Source organism: Camellia sinensis, chromosome 12 (genome assembly GCF_055761805.1).
Source record: "Camellia sinensis isolate YWXY chromosome 12, ASM5576180v1, whole genome shotgun sequence".
In the NCBI taxonomy this organism is placed as follows: Eukaryota; Viridiplantae; Streptophyta; class Magnoliopsida; order Ericales; family Theaceae; genus Camellia; species Camellia sinensis.
The window spans coordinates 108,590,303-108,608,488 of NC_138972.1; the positions used below are offsets into that span (position 1 = coordinate 108,590,303).

An 18,186-nucleotide genomic window follows, 5' to 3' on the forward strand; every position below is an offset into this window, starting at 1 on the left:
TCGGCCGGTGCTGGCCTTCAAACACAAGTGAGTACGGGGTCACGAGAGGTCCTGCTACCATCAACTCCGGGGCCAATGTCGGGAAATATACATAGACCCACAACTGTAGAAAACAAAGCAGAATATGAAATGCTGAGAGCAAAATGCACGATACATAGTATAAAGTGCGCCGTGTGTGCGATGTGCAGGTAATGAGGAGCAGAAATGTAAATCAAAAGGGCAGAAAGTACCTCCCAGGCTCTCCAATAGCCGCCAAGTAAGTGGCGTGAGGTCGCGCTCATGTAGCAATAAAGGGTGGCCAAGCCGGCACCACCCCAGTTATACCGCCTGACCTGTGACAGGTCCACCAAGGCACTCAACAAATAAAGCCCAACAGTGTTCCCTCTATCAGCAAACAGAGTGGTACCGAAGAGGAACATCAAAAAGCCGCGGGCATACTGTGCTGCCTCCTCAGGAGTCTCGGGCTCCATCTCCACCCGCCGGAAATGGGAAGAGAACCAGGTGTATCGGACTCTCCCCGAAGCTCTATCAACGGGTGGGCGAGCCCCCAGCAGATATATCCAAGCGGCCTCCCACTGGCCCATGTCCTCGTCATAAGGGATAGGCCAACCTCCCACGTCAAGGCCAGTCAGCACAGCAAAGTCAAACGGGGTCATGGTCAAGTCCCCCGTGGCAGAAAAATAGAAAGAGTTGGTGGTGTCCCACCATCTCTCCACCAAGGCGGCCATCAGCGTCCTCCTGGCAGGACAATGAGATAGCCCAGTACAGAAGGGCCCAAACCCCGTCAAGTCAACCAAATCCCGAACGGCCTCCGGGAGCTCAGCATACCAGTCTCTCACCGCGGTAGAGCCATACCCCCGCACAGTGCAAGAAGTCACCTGCATTCAGGATGAATACATGTTTCAGCATAAAGTGAATAAGCTGCGTGCAAATAAAATGAATAGGCTACGTGCAAAGTAAAGTAAGTTGGGCTGCGTGTTCAACTCTTAATCAGTGTGTGCTGTGTGTTCACCTTCAATTTGGGTTGTGTGCTCAGAATATCAGTGTGGGCTGTGTGTTCACCTTCAATTTGGGCTGCGTGTTCAGATAATCAATGTTGGGCTGTGTGTTCAACTCTCAATCAGTGTGTGCTGCGTGTTCACCTTCAATTTGGGCTGTGTGTTCAGATAATCAGTGTTTTGGGCTGCGTGTTCAACTCTCAATCAGTGTGGGCTGTGTGTTCACCTTCAATTTGGGCTGCGTGTTCAGATAATCAATGTTGGGCTGTGTGTTCAACTCTCAATCAGTGTGTGCTGCGTGTTCACCTTCAATTTGGGCTATGTGTTCAGATAATCAGTATTTTGGGCTGCGTGTTCAACTCTCAATCAGTGTGGGCTGTGTGTTCACCTTCAATTTGGGCTGCGTGTTCAGGTAATCAATGTTGGGCTGTGTGTTTAACTCTCAATCAGTGTGTGCTGCGTGTTCACCTTCAATTTGGGCTGTGTGTTCAGATAATCAGTGTTTCGGGCTACGTGTTCAACTCTCAATCAGTGTAGGCTGTGTGTTCACCTTCAATTTGGGCTGTGTGTTCAGAAAATCAGTGTTTGGGCTGTGTGTTCAACTCTCAATCAATGTGTGCTGCGTGTTCACCTTCAATTTGGGCTGTGTGTTCAGATAATCAATGTTTTGAGCTGCGTGTTCAGAATATCAGTGATGTGGGCTGTGTGTTCAGAAAATCAATGTGTTGGGCTGCGTGTTCAAACCTCAATCAGTGTGTGCTGCGTGTTCACCTCCAATTTGGGCTGTGTGTTCAAAATAATCAATGTTTTGAGCTGCGTGTTCAGAATATCAGTGATTTGGGCCGTGTGTTCAGATAATCAGTGTTTGAGCTGCGTGTTCGACCCTCAATCAGTGTATGCTGCGTGTTCACCTTCAATTTGGGCTGTGTGTTCAGATAATCAATGTTTTGAGCTGCGTGTTCAACTCTCGATCAGTGTGTGCTGCGTGTTCACCTTCAATTTGGGCTGTGTGTTCAGATAATCAATTTGAGCTGTGTGTTCAACTCTCAATCAGTGTGTGTTGCGTGTTCACCTTCAATTTGGGCTGTGTGTTCAGATAATCAGTGTGTTGGGCTGCGGGTTCAACCCTCAACCGATGTGTGCCGTGTGTTCACAATCAATTTATGGGCTGGGTGTTCAGGAATTCAAGTGATTGGACCGTGTGTTCAGAATGCAAACAGAATGCAAGAAAAATTCATAATACGTTACAGAAAAGGTAAGAACGAAGTAAATACCTCTCGTGCTTCATGGGAGAGATGATACTCTGGCTCCCGCAAAAGGAGATCCCCGGGTGCTCGCTCGTCAAAATCGGTGAAATGATGGAAAACAGCCCGCGGGATAACGTGTACTGGTGGGTCATACCTCTCGGGGATGAAGGGGCGAACCCTCGGAGGAAAAGACATGATGTCAGGCTCGCCTCCGGCACCTGGAGAACCTCCGCCGTGGGGAAATTGACCCGCCATTTCAAGAAATCTGCAAAAGGGGCAAAAATGAGCCAAAATTGGAAAAAGTCAACAAAAGTCAACTCTCGGGAAATGAAAAAGTCAACAAAAGTCAACTCCCGAGAAAATCTTCCAAATATTGAGACAAACTCACCTTAAGTGGCGAAAATGAGAAAAGAAGCCCCGAAACCAAAATTTAATCGATTCAAAGTGCTTAAAACTGAAAGATTTCGCGAAAACAACTTGCGTGGGATGTTGGAAAACGCGTATGGAGCCCAGATCTGAGGGAGAAAATGGTTTGGAAAGCTAGAGAAGGTGTTTTCGGAGCTACACTTATGAGCCCGAAATGTTTGGATGGATGTATTTAAAGAAAAGAGGCCGAAAAGAAAAAACTGCCCCCGGATTTGGCAAAGTGGCCGGCCGGCCACTTTTTCTGGCAGGCCGGCCATTTCCTTTTCAAAAAATGGTCGGTGGCCTCCCTCTCCCAATAAAACTGTCCGGTGGTGTTCCCCACATGCCCTCCAAGGTCCCTACAAATTTTGGGGAGGGTTGGAGTCCCCAAGACCTGAAAAAGTACAAAAGAAGTGCACTTTCTGTCGCGAAATCGCTCCGCCGGAACTTCAGCTTCAACTTCCGATGCATGTCTCATCGTTTACTCATCGAAAGTGAGGTATATCCTTTTGAACAAGTTGTAATCTCGCCAGGAGGTGGACCGGAGGCCGCGATCGAGTTGCCCTCGCCGAAACGCGCGTTTCTCTCGCCGAAACGCGCGTTTCTTCCCGCATTGCGATGCACTTTTCTATCAAACACCGTGATTGTCTGCATTCGATATCACATTGAACAGTATGTTGTTAGATGTTCGTGCTCGTTGAGTTTCTTTATTTTGCAGGCACGATATTGTATGTACGGTTCATTTGAAGCTGGTGCTACCAGACGAATCGCGCAGGTATCGTATCTTCTCCATGTGAGACGCGATGAGAATTGAATAATTCTCCGCATTCCTAACTGCATGAAATGTAGTTGTTGCTTTGCATTCTTACTTAAAACTGTTGCATCTATTTGCGAATACTTGCTTCATTACAGCTTGCTGCATTTGCATGATCATCAAGTCGCATCTGGCCTTGTGCATACCGTTTTGCATTTTGCCCCCTGCCTGCGGGCATGCCTGCGGGCGCATCTCTGTTTATTTTGCCTGCTTGTCTAAGTCTTCGGCCTTGTCAAAAATGGGTCGTCTCTGGGCTTTGACATTCACTCCCGTCACTTATGACTTTCGAGTTCTATCAAAGAGGGGCAACTGTAGACACCCCGTTTTTGACCGACCTTAAGACTCAGACGTCACCGATTGAGCGTTTGGTGATGTTGCATATCGTGCTCGTTCAGAGGTTTCAGAGTCTCGGCTGCGAGCCTTGCCTCCCGACTTCCGGACTCTTGCGTGCTTTGCCTCGGTTTACGAACCAGGCTCTGTTTTCTTTGTTTTCTCTTCCCGAAGGCAGGGAGAGGTCTCATAGATCATCTCTCAGTGGCCGTAGGCTACATTTCGTGGTCGTAGGCCATTTTGCCCGTTTGGAGTCCGGTTTCCGATTTTTTGGAGCTGTTGGCCGTGTGCCTCGGTTCGGGACCGCTTAACCATCTCCGTTTGCTCCGGCTTTCGGCATACATCTTATTTGCTCCCTTTTGAGGGACACTGTGGCTCGAGAAACCAACTTCGTGGTCGAACACCACTCCCGGTGCCTAACAGTCAGTTTTTGGGGCCTCGGGCTGCGCGTTTCGGCCCCTAAACCTTCATTTTGCATCGGTTTTGGTTTGTTTTTGGCAGGGACCTCTGTTTCATTAGTAAGAAGGTCGTAGAAGGGTGGGAGGCCAACAATTGTTCAAACAACCAGTTTTATTCCTCCATCGCCCTCCGTCGCCCGTTTTTCCTCACTTTAAAGCCAATGTTGACCACCTTTGGGGCATTTTCTTGCACCCTAAACCCCATATTTGTGATGTACACATCTAGGAGGCCACAAATATTTGGTGGCCGGCCAGTAATTGCTTTTGAACCTTTTGAACCCCTTTGAAAATTGGGTTGTTCTCTCTCCTGGTTCATTGTCTCCAGTTTTTAACCACTTGGTTGTGTTGTGCACACATCAGAGGCTCTCTTTTAGGGGTGGCCGTCCACTAATGCTTCTTGACCCTTTTGACCCCTATCCGACCGGCCATGGGAGGTAGCCGGCAGGCCACCTAAACCCTAGATAACTGGCCGGCCAGAATCCTTGCATCAAGTACAGTGCAGATACATCCTCCTTTTCCCCCAGATTCTGTATCTGGGGGGGCCAACTTTTGGAGGGAAACTTGGCTTTATTTTCCTCCATTTTCCCCCCTTTTCCCCCCCTCTTTTGCCTATATAACAGGCCTTCCAGCTGCATGTTTAGGGTTACAAAAATTTGCCTTAAACCCCTTGCATTGCATCTCCCTCTCTCTACACTTCAACCCTCCAAACCTTTAAGTTCCTACACCCCTTTCTACACCACCACCTAGCACCAGAGCTAAGGAGCCACCAAACTCAAGCCAAGAGGCTGTCAAAGATTGGTCCTCAAGGGTGAGTCCCTATTCTCCTTTTTTGTGCTTTATTTTGTTCAATACATTAGCCATACTTGCTTGCTGTTTTGGGCTCCAACCCTAACTGGAGATAGCATTATTTTGAGGTATTTTTCATGTTTTTTTAAGGGCCTCTCACTGTTTGAGACCTCCTTGTTGCACTTGCTTCATTAGCTCCCTTGTATGCCATTTTCTTGTGTAGTATTTTTGGCCTATGTGTAAACTGTTTTGAGCTCTGTCATAAACTGTAAAATTTCTTATTTTGAGCCCTTCTTCAACATTGTTGAAGGGCTCATCACTGTTTGAGGCTTCCATTTGCCACTTGCCTTTATATCTCTCTTTTGGCTCCATTTTTGCATGATTTGTTAGCCTCTTGTGCTTCTATTTTTGGGCTTTGGTCTGAACTATAAATGACCTTATTTTGACCCCCTCTTCATGTTCTATTAAGGGTCTTTTACTATTTGAGGCATCCTTTTTGTACTTTGTGTTATAACTCTCTTTTTGGCCTTGTTTTGCATAGTATTTTGAGCATGCTTGTGCACTGTTTTGGGTTTGATCATAAACTGTAAAATGCCATTTTTTGGGTCCCTCTACAACATTGTTGAAGGGTCCTCTCTTGTTTAGGGTCAGCAGCTGTGACTTGCTTCTTTATCTCACATTTAGGGCCATTTTCGCATGCTAGCTTAGCCCCATTTGTGTTCATTGTTTGGCCTTCCTTAAAACTGTAAACATGCTTGTTTTGGGGCTGCCTTGAATCTGTCTTCACACTTCATGATCAAATAGTGCATGTTTTGTATAGCTATAGGTCATTGCGCATAGTTTTGCATTTCGGGTACCATTTCATGCATCGGGTGCCATGTTTCCATGATTCGGGGATATTTTGGGTCATATTTTAGCGCTGAAATTTGCATGCTAATATGCCATATTCCATGTTTTGCCGTGTCTTGTTAGAGTGGCATTTGGTGCCTTAGGTTCGATCCTCGGTTTGCGTGCATGCGTGCGTGCATCTCGAGTTGTCTCATTTTCATCGTATGGCCTCCTATGTGAGTGTGGCTGAGGTCTACTCATGTTGGTGTAATCCCATATTGCATTGTGCATGCCATTTCATTTCATAGCATTGTGTATGTTAAGTTGTATGTTAGCGCATTGTGTATGCCATGTTATCTCGTGCATCGTGTATGCCATTTCGTAGCATGTTGCATGTTAGGTTGTATCTTAGTTGTATTTCATGCATATCATGCATATTGCATTGTGCTTGGGATAAGAGTTAGCCCGAGCATGGGAAATGAGGTACGTTTCGTACTCCGAGTGACGGAATGTGTCTCAATTCCTAGTCACTGACACTCCGGATTATCCATGATGGAGTTAGGCTTTAGTTGAGTTTTCATGTGCATTCATTCATATTGAGTAATGCAAATCGACTCCTCGGCCATCATGCATCGATATGCGTGATTGGTGGCACGAGGATCGAGGCATGCATACATCTGTGAAAATACATTGCCATGCCCTTTTCCTGCTCTCTGTTGCAGCAAACCAAGAATCAATAGTCTTTCGGGGATGGGCGCGATTTCCAAGAATAAATTGCAAACAGAGGCTAATCGGGGCATCGCCGTGGATTTCTGCGCAAGGCAACCCGAGCATGCATCATTCATCTTCCGGGGCAGAGTCAAGGTAGTCCCTGGCTTGCATGCCAGTTTATTGTTTTCCTAGTTCAATTGGTTAATTAATTAGGATTTTTGTACATATTTGGACTGTATTATTTATTCGGACTGTATTATTTGGACTGTAATATTTATTTGGGACTGTATTATTCTTTCGGACCCTCTGCGCGAGGGCAATGTTGTAATAAGTGTGCGTGCGTGTGATGTATGTCTTCCAACCCCACGTCTTTCTCCCTTTTATTTACCCGCTTATGATGGTTAGATTAGGGCATGTTTCAATTAGCATACAGTATGATAGCATGTTTGTATTTATTCATCTGTCTTGCATGAACCGGGCTCGGCGCATCATGCTAACTGCATCGTATTTTCAATTCCAAGTTGAATACTTGTTAGCTGTTGCATCTCATATGCCATGTTTAGAATAGCCGAGCCTGCTATAGTTGCATTTTGCATGTGTTGCATTAGGCATTTCTGTATAATTAGGATCATGCATGGATTTCTAATGAGCTTCTGTTTTGGCTTGGAGTACTCAGTAAGTTTTATGCTTTAGCATCATTGCATGCGTGTGAGTGACTGCCATGAATAGCATGCTTACCATGAGGCTATATGCTTATGTGATATAACTGCCTGAATGCCTGTAGGTGAAGGTTGGGTTATTTGAATTGGAACAATTCATCAAATGTGCGTTTTAAGCCCACTAGATAGTGGCAAAATCATGTTTTCTAAGCCCACCCGAGGGTGGCAAAATCCACGTCTTAGCCTACTTGTGAGTAGCACCATCAAACCATTTTCAAACAAACAAACATTGAAATGTTTTGTTCCAATTCAGGCAATCCAGTCTATATTTGTATGCTGTGCGCATCACATAGTAATCTAGGCTAATAACCGGAATAAGAACACATAATGTTTTCAAAAATAGATGTCATAGTTAGTAGAGGCCGATCTTTGATCGGGCGAGCGAGGGTGCTCACGAAGTGACCTTCCCCAATCATACCCAAGTTCCCGAGCCGAGGCAACTTTGGTGATGACGGACACGTGGCCTTAGGCAAACGAGTCAGGGTTTCCTAAATTTTCCCAAAATAAAATATTTAGGTGGCGACTCTGTATCTGGCAAAGCAGTCCATGTTTGGCACTTCTTTCAAAAATCTGTTTTCTCAAAACGATTTGCCGGATTTGGACTCTTTGGTTCAGACTTAGAACCGTGACAATTTGAGAGTCCTGAGCTGTAGTGAGCCCAATATCAAACGAAACGGGGGGGGACTCGTTCCTCCCCGGGGCGTTCGGGGGACGTCTACACTGGCCAATTTTATACTCATATCAATGTGAATGTTAACATGTCAATGTGAATATTCACATTGTCAACGGGCTGGGCCGGGCCCGTCCCGGGCCGCGGGCGGGCTTTTGGCCGCCCATGGGCCGCAGACCAATTTTATACTCTTATCAATGTAAATGTTAACATGTCAACGTGAATATTCACATTGTCAACGGCCTGGACCGGGCCCGCCCCGGGCCGCCTATGGGCCGCAGGCGGGTTTCGCGCCGTCACTGGACGCGGACCAATTTTGCACTCCTATTAATGTGAACGTTAACATGTCAATATGAATATTCACAGTGTCAACGAGCCAGGCCCACCCCGGCTCACAGACGGGTTTCGGGCTGCCCACAGGCCAATTTTACATTCCTACCAATGTAAATTTTAAAATATGGATGTTCACATCATAAAATTGCTAACCGTTCAAAAAATATTTATAAGGGTATCAAAATTAAATATAAGGGCATAAGTGTCCAAGAAAATAGTGTAAATCAAGAAAAAAAACTTTATGGAATAAAACTATACATACATGGGACTAAATGGATTAAAAAATTCCTTCATGGACTTCTTAAGTTAAAACACTTTTAAATGAGATTTATCAATAATTTTTCCCTTAAAATAAAAATAATTAATTGAAAAAGGCAAGAAGCATGAAAGATGGATTTTGGGAAGACGGTTAGGTTGAGATTTCAGAATTCATTTTTTGAAAAAAAAAATTTGAATTTGATGGAAAAAATGATAAAATCAAAAACAACGTATTATTTTTAAATGATTTTTAAAAATTTGAACACGTATTTTTTAATATTTATTTTTATCAAATAAGTTTTATTATTTTCTTTAAAGAACACAAATTGACGTAAATGAGATGGTCAAAAATGGGCAGTTGAGTGAGAAATTCTTAGTATAATTATTAAATCTCTCTTTACACTTATTATATGTATCATAAAAATCTCTACTTTAAATAGAAAAAATTGCCTAAAAAATGTAAATATTAGGGCATCAGTCAATATTTCAAATTTTAATTTTTTGGTACGATTGTCTAAACTCTTTTTTTTTTTTTTTTTTGAAGGACAATACTAATTTGAAAGACCATATTATTCTCACTTATATGTCTATTTGTTTATTTGTCCCAAGTGTTCAGTTTTTTGTCTATCGTTGTTGTCAGTGGTTATTGATAGTAGTGTCTAAGAATGAAAAGATGAACTAAATATAAAAGATAATAAGGGTAAAAAAGAATGTTCTTTAAAACATTTGTATTTCTCACCAATTTTTCATATAACTATGTTTTTAAAATTAAACAAATCAATTATTAAACTTAATGTCATATACTCCTAACTGCAAATTACTCACATTTAAATTCAAATTTATGAGGGAAGCCTAACTGCAAGTGATGGCACAGTGGGGCTAATTGTAAGACAACATGATCAGCGATCATGGAGGAGCAGTTCGACGGTTGGAAATACAATTCGATGGTTATCCTCAAGAAGTATAAATAGCAGAGAAGGCCCAGAAAAAGAGCCTCCAAACTCAGATCCAAAAAATCAGTCTTATTATACTTATTTTCCTTTCCAGTTTTACATTTCCAGTCTTTCATTTTCCTGTACTTTAAATTCCTGCACTATACGTCGTTCATAGGAGTAGTTTCAAGTAGATTGTTGCTGTAAACCTCTACGAGACTGAGTTTGAATCATTGTAAGTTTTTCATTTTAATGAAATACTTCAACTGTTCTTCATTTAATTGTTATTTTGCTTAATTCTCCTAAATCAAGCCACCAGTAAAAGTCCTCTTCGTTCAGACTGAAAGAACTAAAACACAATCGTCTGATAATCAGTTGGCAATTAATTTTCTGTAAGAACTGATTGATCCTTACTGACACGCTCGCAATTACAATAATAACCTTCGAAAGCTAAAAAAGCCAACATAATTATTAAATCTCTCTTTACACTTATTATATGTATTATAAAATTTTCTACTTTAAATAGAAAAAATTGCCTAAAAAAATGTAAATATTAGGGCATCGGTCAATATTTCAAATTTTAATTTTTTGGTACAATTGTCTAAACTCTTTTTTTTTTTTTTGAAGGACAATACTAATTTGAAAGACCATATTATTCTCACTTATATGGCTATTTGTTTATTTGTCCCAAGTGTTCAGTTTTTTGTCCATCGTTGTGGTCGGTGGTTATTGATAGTAGTGTGTGAGAATGAAAAGATAAAGTAAATATAAAAATAATAAGGGTAAAAAAAAAATGTTCTTTAAAACATTTGTATTTCTTACCAATTTTTCATATAACTATGTTTTTAAAATTAAACAAATCAATTATTACACTTAATGTCATATACTCCTATAAAATAGTTTTGTCATAAAGTTTTCTTAAATATTATGAAAATTTTAGTAGGTGCATTTGCTGTGTCGGCTCACTAAAGAGAGAAATAGTCATAAAAAATGAAAAATTACACTTTTGTCTCCTTTATGTTTAGCTATTTTCTTAGTTTGATTTTTTAAATTTATTTTTTCTCACTTTGACCTTTTATATTTTAAACATTTTTTAATTTACTCAAAAAATTAACTTATGTTCAAAATTAAATAGAAAATGACACATTAACAAATAGGTAATATAAAAATATTTTATTATATATAATTCAAACATGTGTTATAACTTCAATTATAATATAATAATATATTATTTATATTATAGGACAATTATTATAATATCTTCTGTCTAATTTTATATAGAAATTAGTTTCACGAGTAAATTAAAAAAAAATTAAAACTTGAGGGGTCAAAGTTTAAAATTAAAAAAAATTTAAAAAAAAATTAAAGATTAAACTGTGAAAATGATGAAACATAAAAGGCAAAGTGTAATTTATCATAGGTAGGCTGTTAGTACAACATATGATGTTGACAAGTGTGATGATCATGTTTTGGAAGTGAGAGCAAAAATCAGGACGGTGATTCACTTTTTGGGGAGGTAAGTAGGTGTTTAATACGTATTAAAAATGTATTTTTTTAAAAAAATATATATATTTATGTTGATCATATTAATCAACATTTATTAATATATATATTTTTTATTTTTGTACTTATTACTTTCTTTTATAAAAAATTAAAAAATACATTTATTTTAAATATTCCAGACTACTCCTAACTTTACAAAATCAGGCTGGTCTGTCGTCAAATTGGGCCGTCAAAAAGCAACCGTCCTCGGGGCTTTACCGTTTCAAATTTGACCCAAAAAAGACGTTACAGAGAAAAAGGAAAAAAAATTGACTCCAATATTTAATTATTTAATTTAAAAATATTATGTAATTTGTTTAATGTGGCCATTTAAACTAATCATGTGCCTAATTTTTGTAGTTTTTATAAGACGAAAAAATCGATGTGTTTGGATTTTTAATTTTTTTAGTGATTTTATTGATTGTATGAAAAAAAAGATTGACACAAGAAAATGAAAAATATTAAAAACTATGATGGAATTTGTAATAAATTAAAAGTTAAAACCTATTAGGTCATATTATTACGAACCTAATTAGGAAAACTATTTTAGAGGTCTTAAAACATTTTGCATGATATATATTGCTTTTCACCTTACACTTTTATTTTGCAATTAGTAGATAATCAAGCTAAGTCAGCAACCAATGCACCCCGCAACCCCACCTTACAAACCACGCACCCCTAACCACCCCTCTGCCACGGCGGCAAAGGTGGCTCGGTGGGCGAGTGTAGAAGATACAAAATGTAAGAATGTATTTTAAAAAATGAGGTGTTCAACAATTTTTTATAGGGGACATTTGGAGATTTTCAGTTTTATATGGTTAATTCCCTTTTGATTAGACCATTTCGACCTTGATTTTTTTTTTTATTATAAATTCTTGATAGATGTAATATATTTGACTAAATCGGCACAATATAAAAAACTAAAACGATTGAAACTATAGAGACAAAAGGATCACAGGTATAATTTATACATAGAAATATCAAGTAATATAATTTTATGATACTTTTTACATTTTGCTTGGATAGAAATTGATATTACATTTCACATATTTGTTATAATATTTTTAATGTTGTAGAAGTTCATGGCTCCAAAATGAAATTCGTTATAACCTTTTTAATGTTGTAGAAGTTCATCGCTCCCAAATTCATTGTACTCTTGTAGTTTGATTAGTTCTTATACTTTAACTCTAGTTTTAATTTAATTCTTTTGTTCAAATCGTACGTTAAAAATAACGATTTTTTTACAAGTGTCAGTCCAGATAGAAAAAATTGGTAATTATTTTGATGAAAGGACCAAATTGAGACTATACAAGAACGAAATAATCTTTCACTCGTATAATCATGTTGATCAAGCTTGCACTCCTCCACACGTTGTCATAATACCTGAAACCACAAATGTGTATACCGGAAACCCCTCTGATGCCTATGTCATCAAGCAGACTGAGGATACAAAAGCTCTGTGAATTCGGGAGTAAGAATTGCAATAGTTGGATGAGGGTTTGGCTTGAGCTTTTGTAGAGTCCGCATGACACAATCCTAGTAAGACTCTATCTCTCCTTCGTAGAGTCCTCCTATGAATCACATTCCTAAAAGATAATGCATATCCTTTGACACTCTCCTCATTGCAAGCTAAATGAAATGGCACAACTCTTTGCTCGGCTTTCGTCGTGTAACCGAACTACTTTTGCTTTGTTCGGCATTGGCCTAGCCGTGAAACACACAACATCGTGCACAACTTGCACGGCGCGCCACCATGCTAACATTGCACTACTCTTCTCCTAACTCGGTCAAACCTCCATACTTAGTCCATTTGACAGCCTTCCTCGTAGCTCGAACAAATGCATTGACCATTAGGAATGAGCTATAGGTCCAAGAATATGGGCCTTTTGGTAGTCCGGTCAAACTTCTTTGACCTGTTCCATCCACTATTATAGCGATTCCGATTTTAACAAATTAGATGATATTAAAAAATTGGTTGTAAGTAACAAATTGGATGATATGTTGTCATCATTAAAAAAAAGTAATTTGGATGAAACAAATTAAAGATCCAAAATTAGGAACCAAAATCAAAGTCAAGAGTTGCTTTTAAGAATAAATTATTGAATAATCAACTTTGGAAAATGTGGCCATAAATCCCTATTAGCTTCATTTTCTTGTTAAAAGGACAGAAAAAAATTCAGTACTTTCAAAATCCCCTTATAATTATAAAATTATGTATAAAGAATAAAATTTATTATTTGAATATTTTATTTGACCATTATACCCTCTCTTTCTTCCATTTCTTTTGCAGCGCTCTCTCTCTCTCTCTCTCTATCTCTCTCTTCACCAACTAGATGGTTGTGCATTGTCTCCATCATCTTCATCATCTATCAACGTCGCTCATCCTCACCATCAGTCGACAACTACCATTTTTACTGTTAAACCACCATCATCTCAGATTTGATACTTACGAACTCATATTTGAGATCAATAATTTCATATCAGAGATTAAAAAAAACTTAGATTTGACAGAAAAATAAGAAATCGAGATATTGCAATAAAAAATTAAGAATTTTTTGTTTGTTTGTTTGTTCATAGATCTGCAAGTAAAATTTGACTATGATTCGTTCATTCAATATATATTTTGTTTTCGTGACAGTAAAATTTTACTTTGAATCATAGTAAAATTTACTCTGATTTAGAATAAAATTTTACTCTCATTTTTTATTTATTTTTATTTTTTTATAATTACAAAGTAAAACTTTACTCTAAATCAGAGTAAAATTTATTATGATTCAAAGTAATATTTTACTTTGAAATAAGCTGCGAGAATGGCTTTACAAGAGAGTGTCATGTCATAAACCAAAGTAAAATTTTACTATTGAAAGAACAGAGCATCATGAGAAGAAGAAAGAGAGATAGAGTTCGAAAATCGAAGATCAAGAGAAGAAGAAGAAGAAGAAGAGAGAGAGAGAGAGAGAGAGAGAGAGAGAGAGAGCACGAACCATCAAAACCAAAGAGAGAAAGTGTGAAGGATATCAGATTTGAGGTTTACGAATCGTCGTAAATCGTCATTTTCCAGTGACGAAAATTGTGAATGATCTCAGATATGAAGTTGTGGATTCAACAAATAAAGGTGGTGATGAAGACGGTGGAGAAATAGTTCCATGGTGAGTGACAGTGGTGCCGATGGAGAGCAACGATGGCACTGATGAAGAGAATAATGATAAATGGGAGACAAAGAGAAGAGAGATTGAGATGAGAGAGAGTGATTACAAGTTGACACACACGCACACACACATATATATATGAGGGTATTATAGTAAAAGAAATAAGTTTTAAAATACTAAGGGGATTTTGAAAAAATCTATATAATTCTTGTCATTTTGAAGGACAAGTTAAACACTGAGGGGTCTATCACCAAATCCCCCATCAATTTTAGTAGTTGACTTTTTTTTTCTTTTTTTTTTTATTATTTGGAGCAGCTTACTTCCAGTCTAAGATCAGACTGGACGGTGTTGTTCGGCTAGTGGGGGCCCACCACGGGTCCCGTTTTGATAATCTGAACCGTTCAATGTGTAGAATTAGTCGAGTAGTATATACTTATAAAAATCACGTTATCAATAGTTATGTAATCAAATCAGTTTTGTATAAAAAAAAATAGACGGTGAATAAATTAACAATTGACAAAAATTGATTCGATGAGATAACTATCGATATCCAATCAACGTGATTTTGTACAAGTATATAGTACTCAACGAGTTCTACACATTGAACAGTTCGGATTATCAAAACGAGACCCGTGATGGGTTCCCTGGAGACAAGCTGCTTTCTTTTTTTTTTCTTTGTGAATATACTTAACAAGATGGTTGGCACTGTTAGGTAAAGTACTTTCTAAATCAAAATTACAATTTTGCACCTGTGATGATGCTTATGATGCTTCCTAATATATTGGGCAGCTACCATTTCCTAAAAAAATTAAAACCAATGGACATGCAAAAGCTGTCGTCAAAGAACCCACCACATTAAAAGGAGTCTAGATCCTCTCCTTGAGGAGGGTCCTCCATTCCCTGCTTGCAACGGCTCACCAACGGCTGAGATTATAAAATAAAAAAAAATCAAAAATGAAATTTCGTTAATCTTCCGCCCAAAACAAAAACACAGCTCTCAACGCCCAAAACACAGCTCACACAGCCTCTCACACAGCCCACACTCACCCATTCCGTCCGTCGAACCCACCCTCACCGACGACCCAATACCGGTGGCGACCCACTATCGACGTCGTTGCTGATCCGACGACGGTAACCCAGTCTCAAATCATTCCAGATTCTGTCTGGGTGGGTCCTTGGCAACACAGATGTTAGTCTTCTTCCTTTCTGCTTTCATTGTATCGATTTGAGATTTGAGACCTACAAATATGAATATACCCACATTTTTTGAAATAATTGCTTAGAATTAATGGAGACCAAAATAAACATTTTTCCTTTACGAAGAGAATATTATCATCCCAATAACATGATGGGGGCATTTTTGTATGGAAAGAGTTAGTCTACAAACATGTAATATTAAACAAAACAGAGGTTAGTCTTCTGTTCTAGATTCTGTTTTCATTCATTCTGTTTCATAAACAAACAAAGTAGAGGTTAGTCTTCTTCCAGGCTGAAATTGTATCAATTTGAGATTCTGTTTTCATTCATTCTGAAATTATGATTGACCTACATGCCATATAGGAATGTACGAAAGTGGCTAATTCAACTAATACAACTGATTCATACTTAGGTTTTGCCTCCCAGCAGACCAGTTAGAGTATTAATTTAATCTGGTTTTTAGATTAATTTTATAGTAATTTGGTTTTTAACAAGAAATGAATTTAATAGGACCATATGTCATATAAGGAATTTAATAGGACCATATGTCAGTATATGATCAAAATTAGGATGACATATGGTCCTATTCAATTTGGTTTTTAATTTAATCTGGGTTTTATGGTCCTATCTGTATTAATTTAATCTGGTTTTTAATAATTCAATTTCCTTAATTCCAGTAATTTTCCTTATATGACATATGGTCCTATCTATAAACCAGATAAATTTTATGTATAAACCAATTTCAATGCATTTTCATAGCACTACAACCTAAGCAACCCTGCAATCTTACTAAGAAGCTCAACTATCATTAACTTAAGATTTTATCTATATGGGTTTTCAGTTGCATTTTGATATCGATATGGAACCTGAGAATGACTGTGATTGGAAGCCAAAACTGGGAATGATATTTGATTCTGAACAATGTGCGTATGATTTTTATAATACATATGGAGGAAGAATGGGGTTTAGCATAAGAAGGGATTATTGTAGGAAGGACAAGTTCACTAATCAACTTATTCATAGACTTTTGGTTTGCAACAAGGAGGGATTTCGAAAGGTTGACAAGTGAGACCCATGGTCAAAAAACCCTAGAGTTGAAACTAGGACTGGTTGTGAGACTTGACTTTATATTAAATTACATGAGGGTACGGAAAATATGTTGTGACTGATTTCAAAGAAAAACACAACCATGATCTTGTATCACCCGAGTGTGCCCACATGTTGTCGTCACAAAGAAAGATATCAACTACCCAAGCAATTCAGTTAGATTTAGCAACACAATCTGGTCTTCGTTTAGGCCAGTCTTTTGAACTCATGGGTAGGGAAGCTGGTGGAAGGCAATGTCTTGGTTTTACGAAATTAGATTCTAAAAATTATTTGAGAACCAAAAGACAACAAAGTTTAGCATATGGGGAAGTAGGCAATGTATTGTAATACTTTAAAGAAAAATCTTTGCAAAATCCTTCATTCTTCTATGCTGTTCAATTAGATAATGAGGAGCAAATAACCAATATGTTTTGGGCCGATGCACAAATGATCATGGATTATGCCCAATTTGGTGATGTTGTCACATTTGATACGACTTACAAGTTAAACAAAGAACATAGACCCTTCGCATCTTTTGTGGGATTCAACCATCACAGGGAAATAATTATATTTGGTGCAGCATTGTTATATGATGAGATCGCCGAATCGTTTGTATGGTTGTTTGAAAACTTTCTAGAGGCTATGTCAAGGAAGGCACCAAAAACTTTGTTCACCGATCAAGATGCTGCAATGGCTAAAGCCATACCCATCGTTATGCCTGACACAAGTCACCGATTGTGTACTTGGCATTTGATGCAAAATGCATTAAAACATGTTAACTGTTTGTTCCAAGATAAAGGGGTGAAGGGTGTACTAAATAATTTCTTCTTTCACATTGAAGATGCAAATCAATGGAAGTTAGAGTGGGCGAAAATGCTTGATAAATATGATGCGCATGAAAACCATTGGTTGAAATTGACTTTTGCGGTGAAAAAAAAATGGGAATGGCCTTATGCTAGATCAACATGGGCTGCGGGAATGAGTACCACACAACTTAGTGAATCTTTTAATGCTTTTTTGAAGGATTACATTCGTTTTGATTTCAACTTAAATGAATTCTTCATGCATTTCGAAAAGGTACTTTACGAGAAGCGATACAAGGAGTTAGAAGCAGGATATACTTTGTGCCAAAGGTTGCTAAAGGTCAAAGTAACAATAAGAATGTTAATTCAAATAGGTAACGTCTACACAAAAAAGATCTTGGAGGAATTTCAAAATGAGTACTTTCAATCCATTGAATCGGACATAGAAGCAATTGAATATGGCGAGGCTAGTACCATTTACACAGTTGTTGATGTTGGAAACAAACATGCAAGGAAAGTGAAAATGGAGAGGGATGGCTCTTTGGGTTGTAATTGTACAAAGTTTTAAAGGGAAGGAATCTTGTGTTGTCACTCATTGAAGGTCATTAGAGATATATTGAAGATGAAAGAGGTTCCTCCACAATACATTCTAAAGAGGTGAATCAAACAAACAAGAGTCGAAACTGTGCAACACATTAAGGAAAATGACATTGAAGTAGATGTGAAATTCCAACAAGTCTCGCGGTATAAGACATTGATGACCGCATTTAGAGCAGTAGCAAGTAGAGCTGCTGAAACTGAAGAAACTTATGATTTTTGTATTGCACACCTTGCGACATTAGGTGCCGATGTTGAAGGCAAGTTAAGTGCTCATTTTGGTGTTGGAAATGAAGTAGGTAATGATGATGACACCTAAAGCT

The 18,186-nt window shown here is 38.6% G+C and overlaps 1 protein-coding gene across 1 annotated transcript in view; it reads left to right on the plus strand.

Annotated features, from left to right (window-relative positions):
• Positions 1-17,834, plus strand: part of LOC114319234 (protein FAR1-RELATED SEQUENCE 5) — a 44,064-nt gene extending 26,230 nt beyond the window's left edge. The window contains exons 2-5 of the mRNA XM_082897154.1: positions 14,118-14,180; positions 16,055-16,106; positions 16,219-16,300; positions 16,867-17,834. Of these exons, the coding sequence (XP_082753280.1) occupies positions 14,118-14,180; positions 16,055-16,106; positions 16,219-16,300; positions 16,867-17,834 (1,165 nt within the window). The remainder of the gene's footprint in view (positions 1-14,117; positions 14,181-16,054; positions 16,107-16,218; positions 16,301-16,866) is intronic.
• The last annotated feature ends 352 nt before the right edge of the window (positions 17,835-18,186 follow it).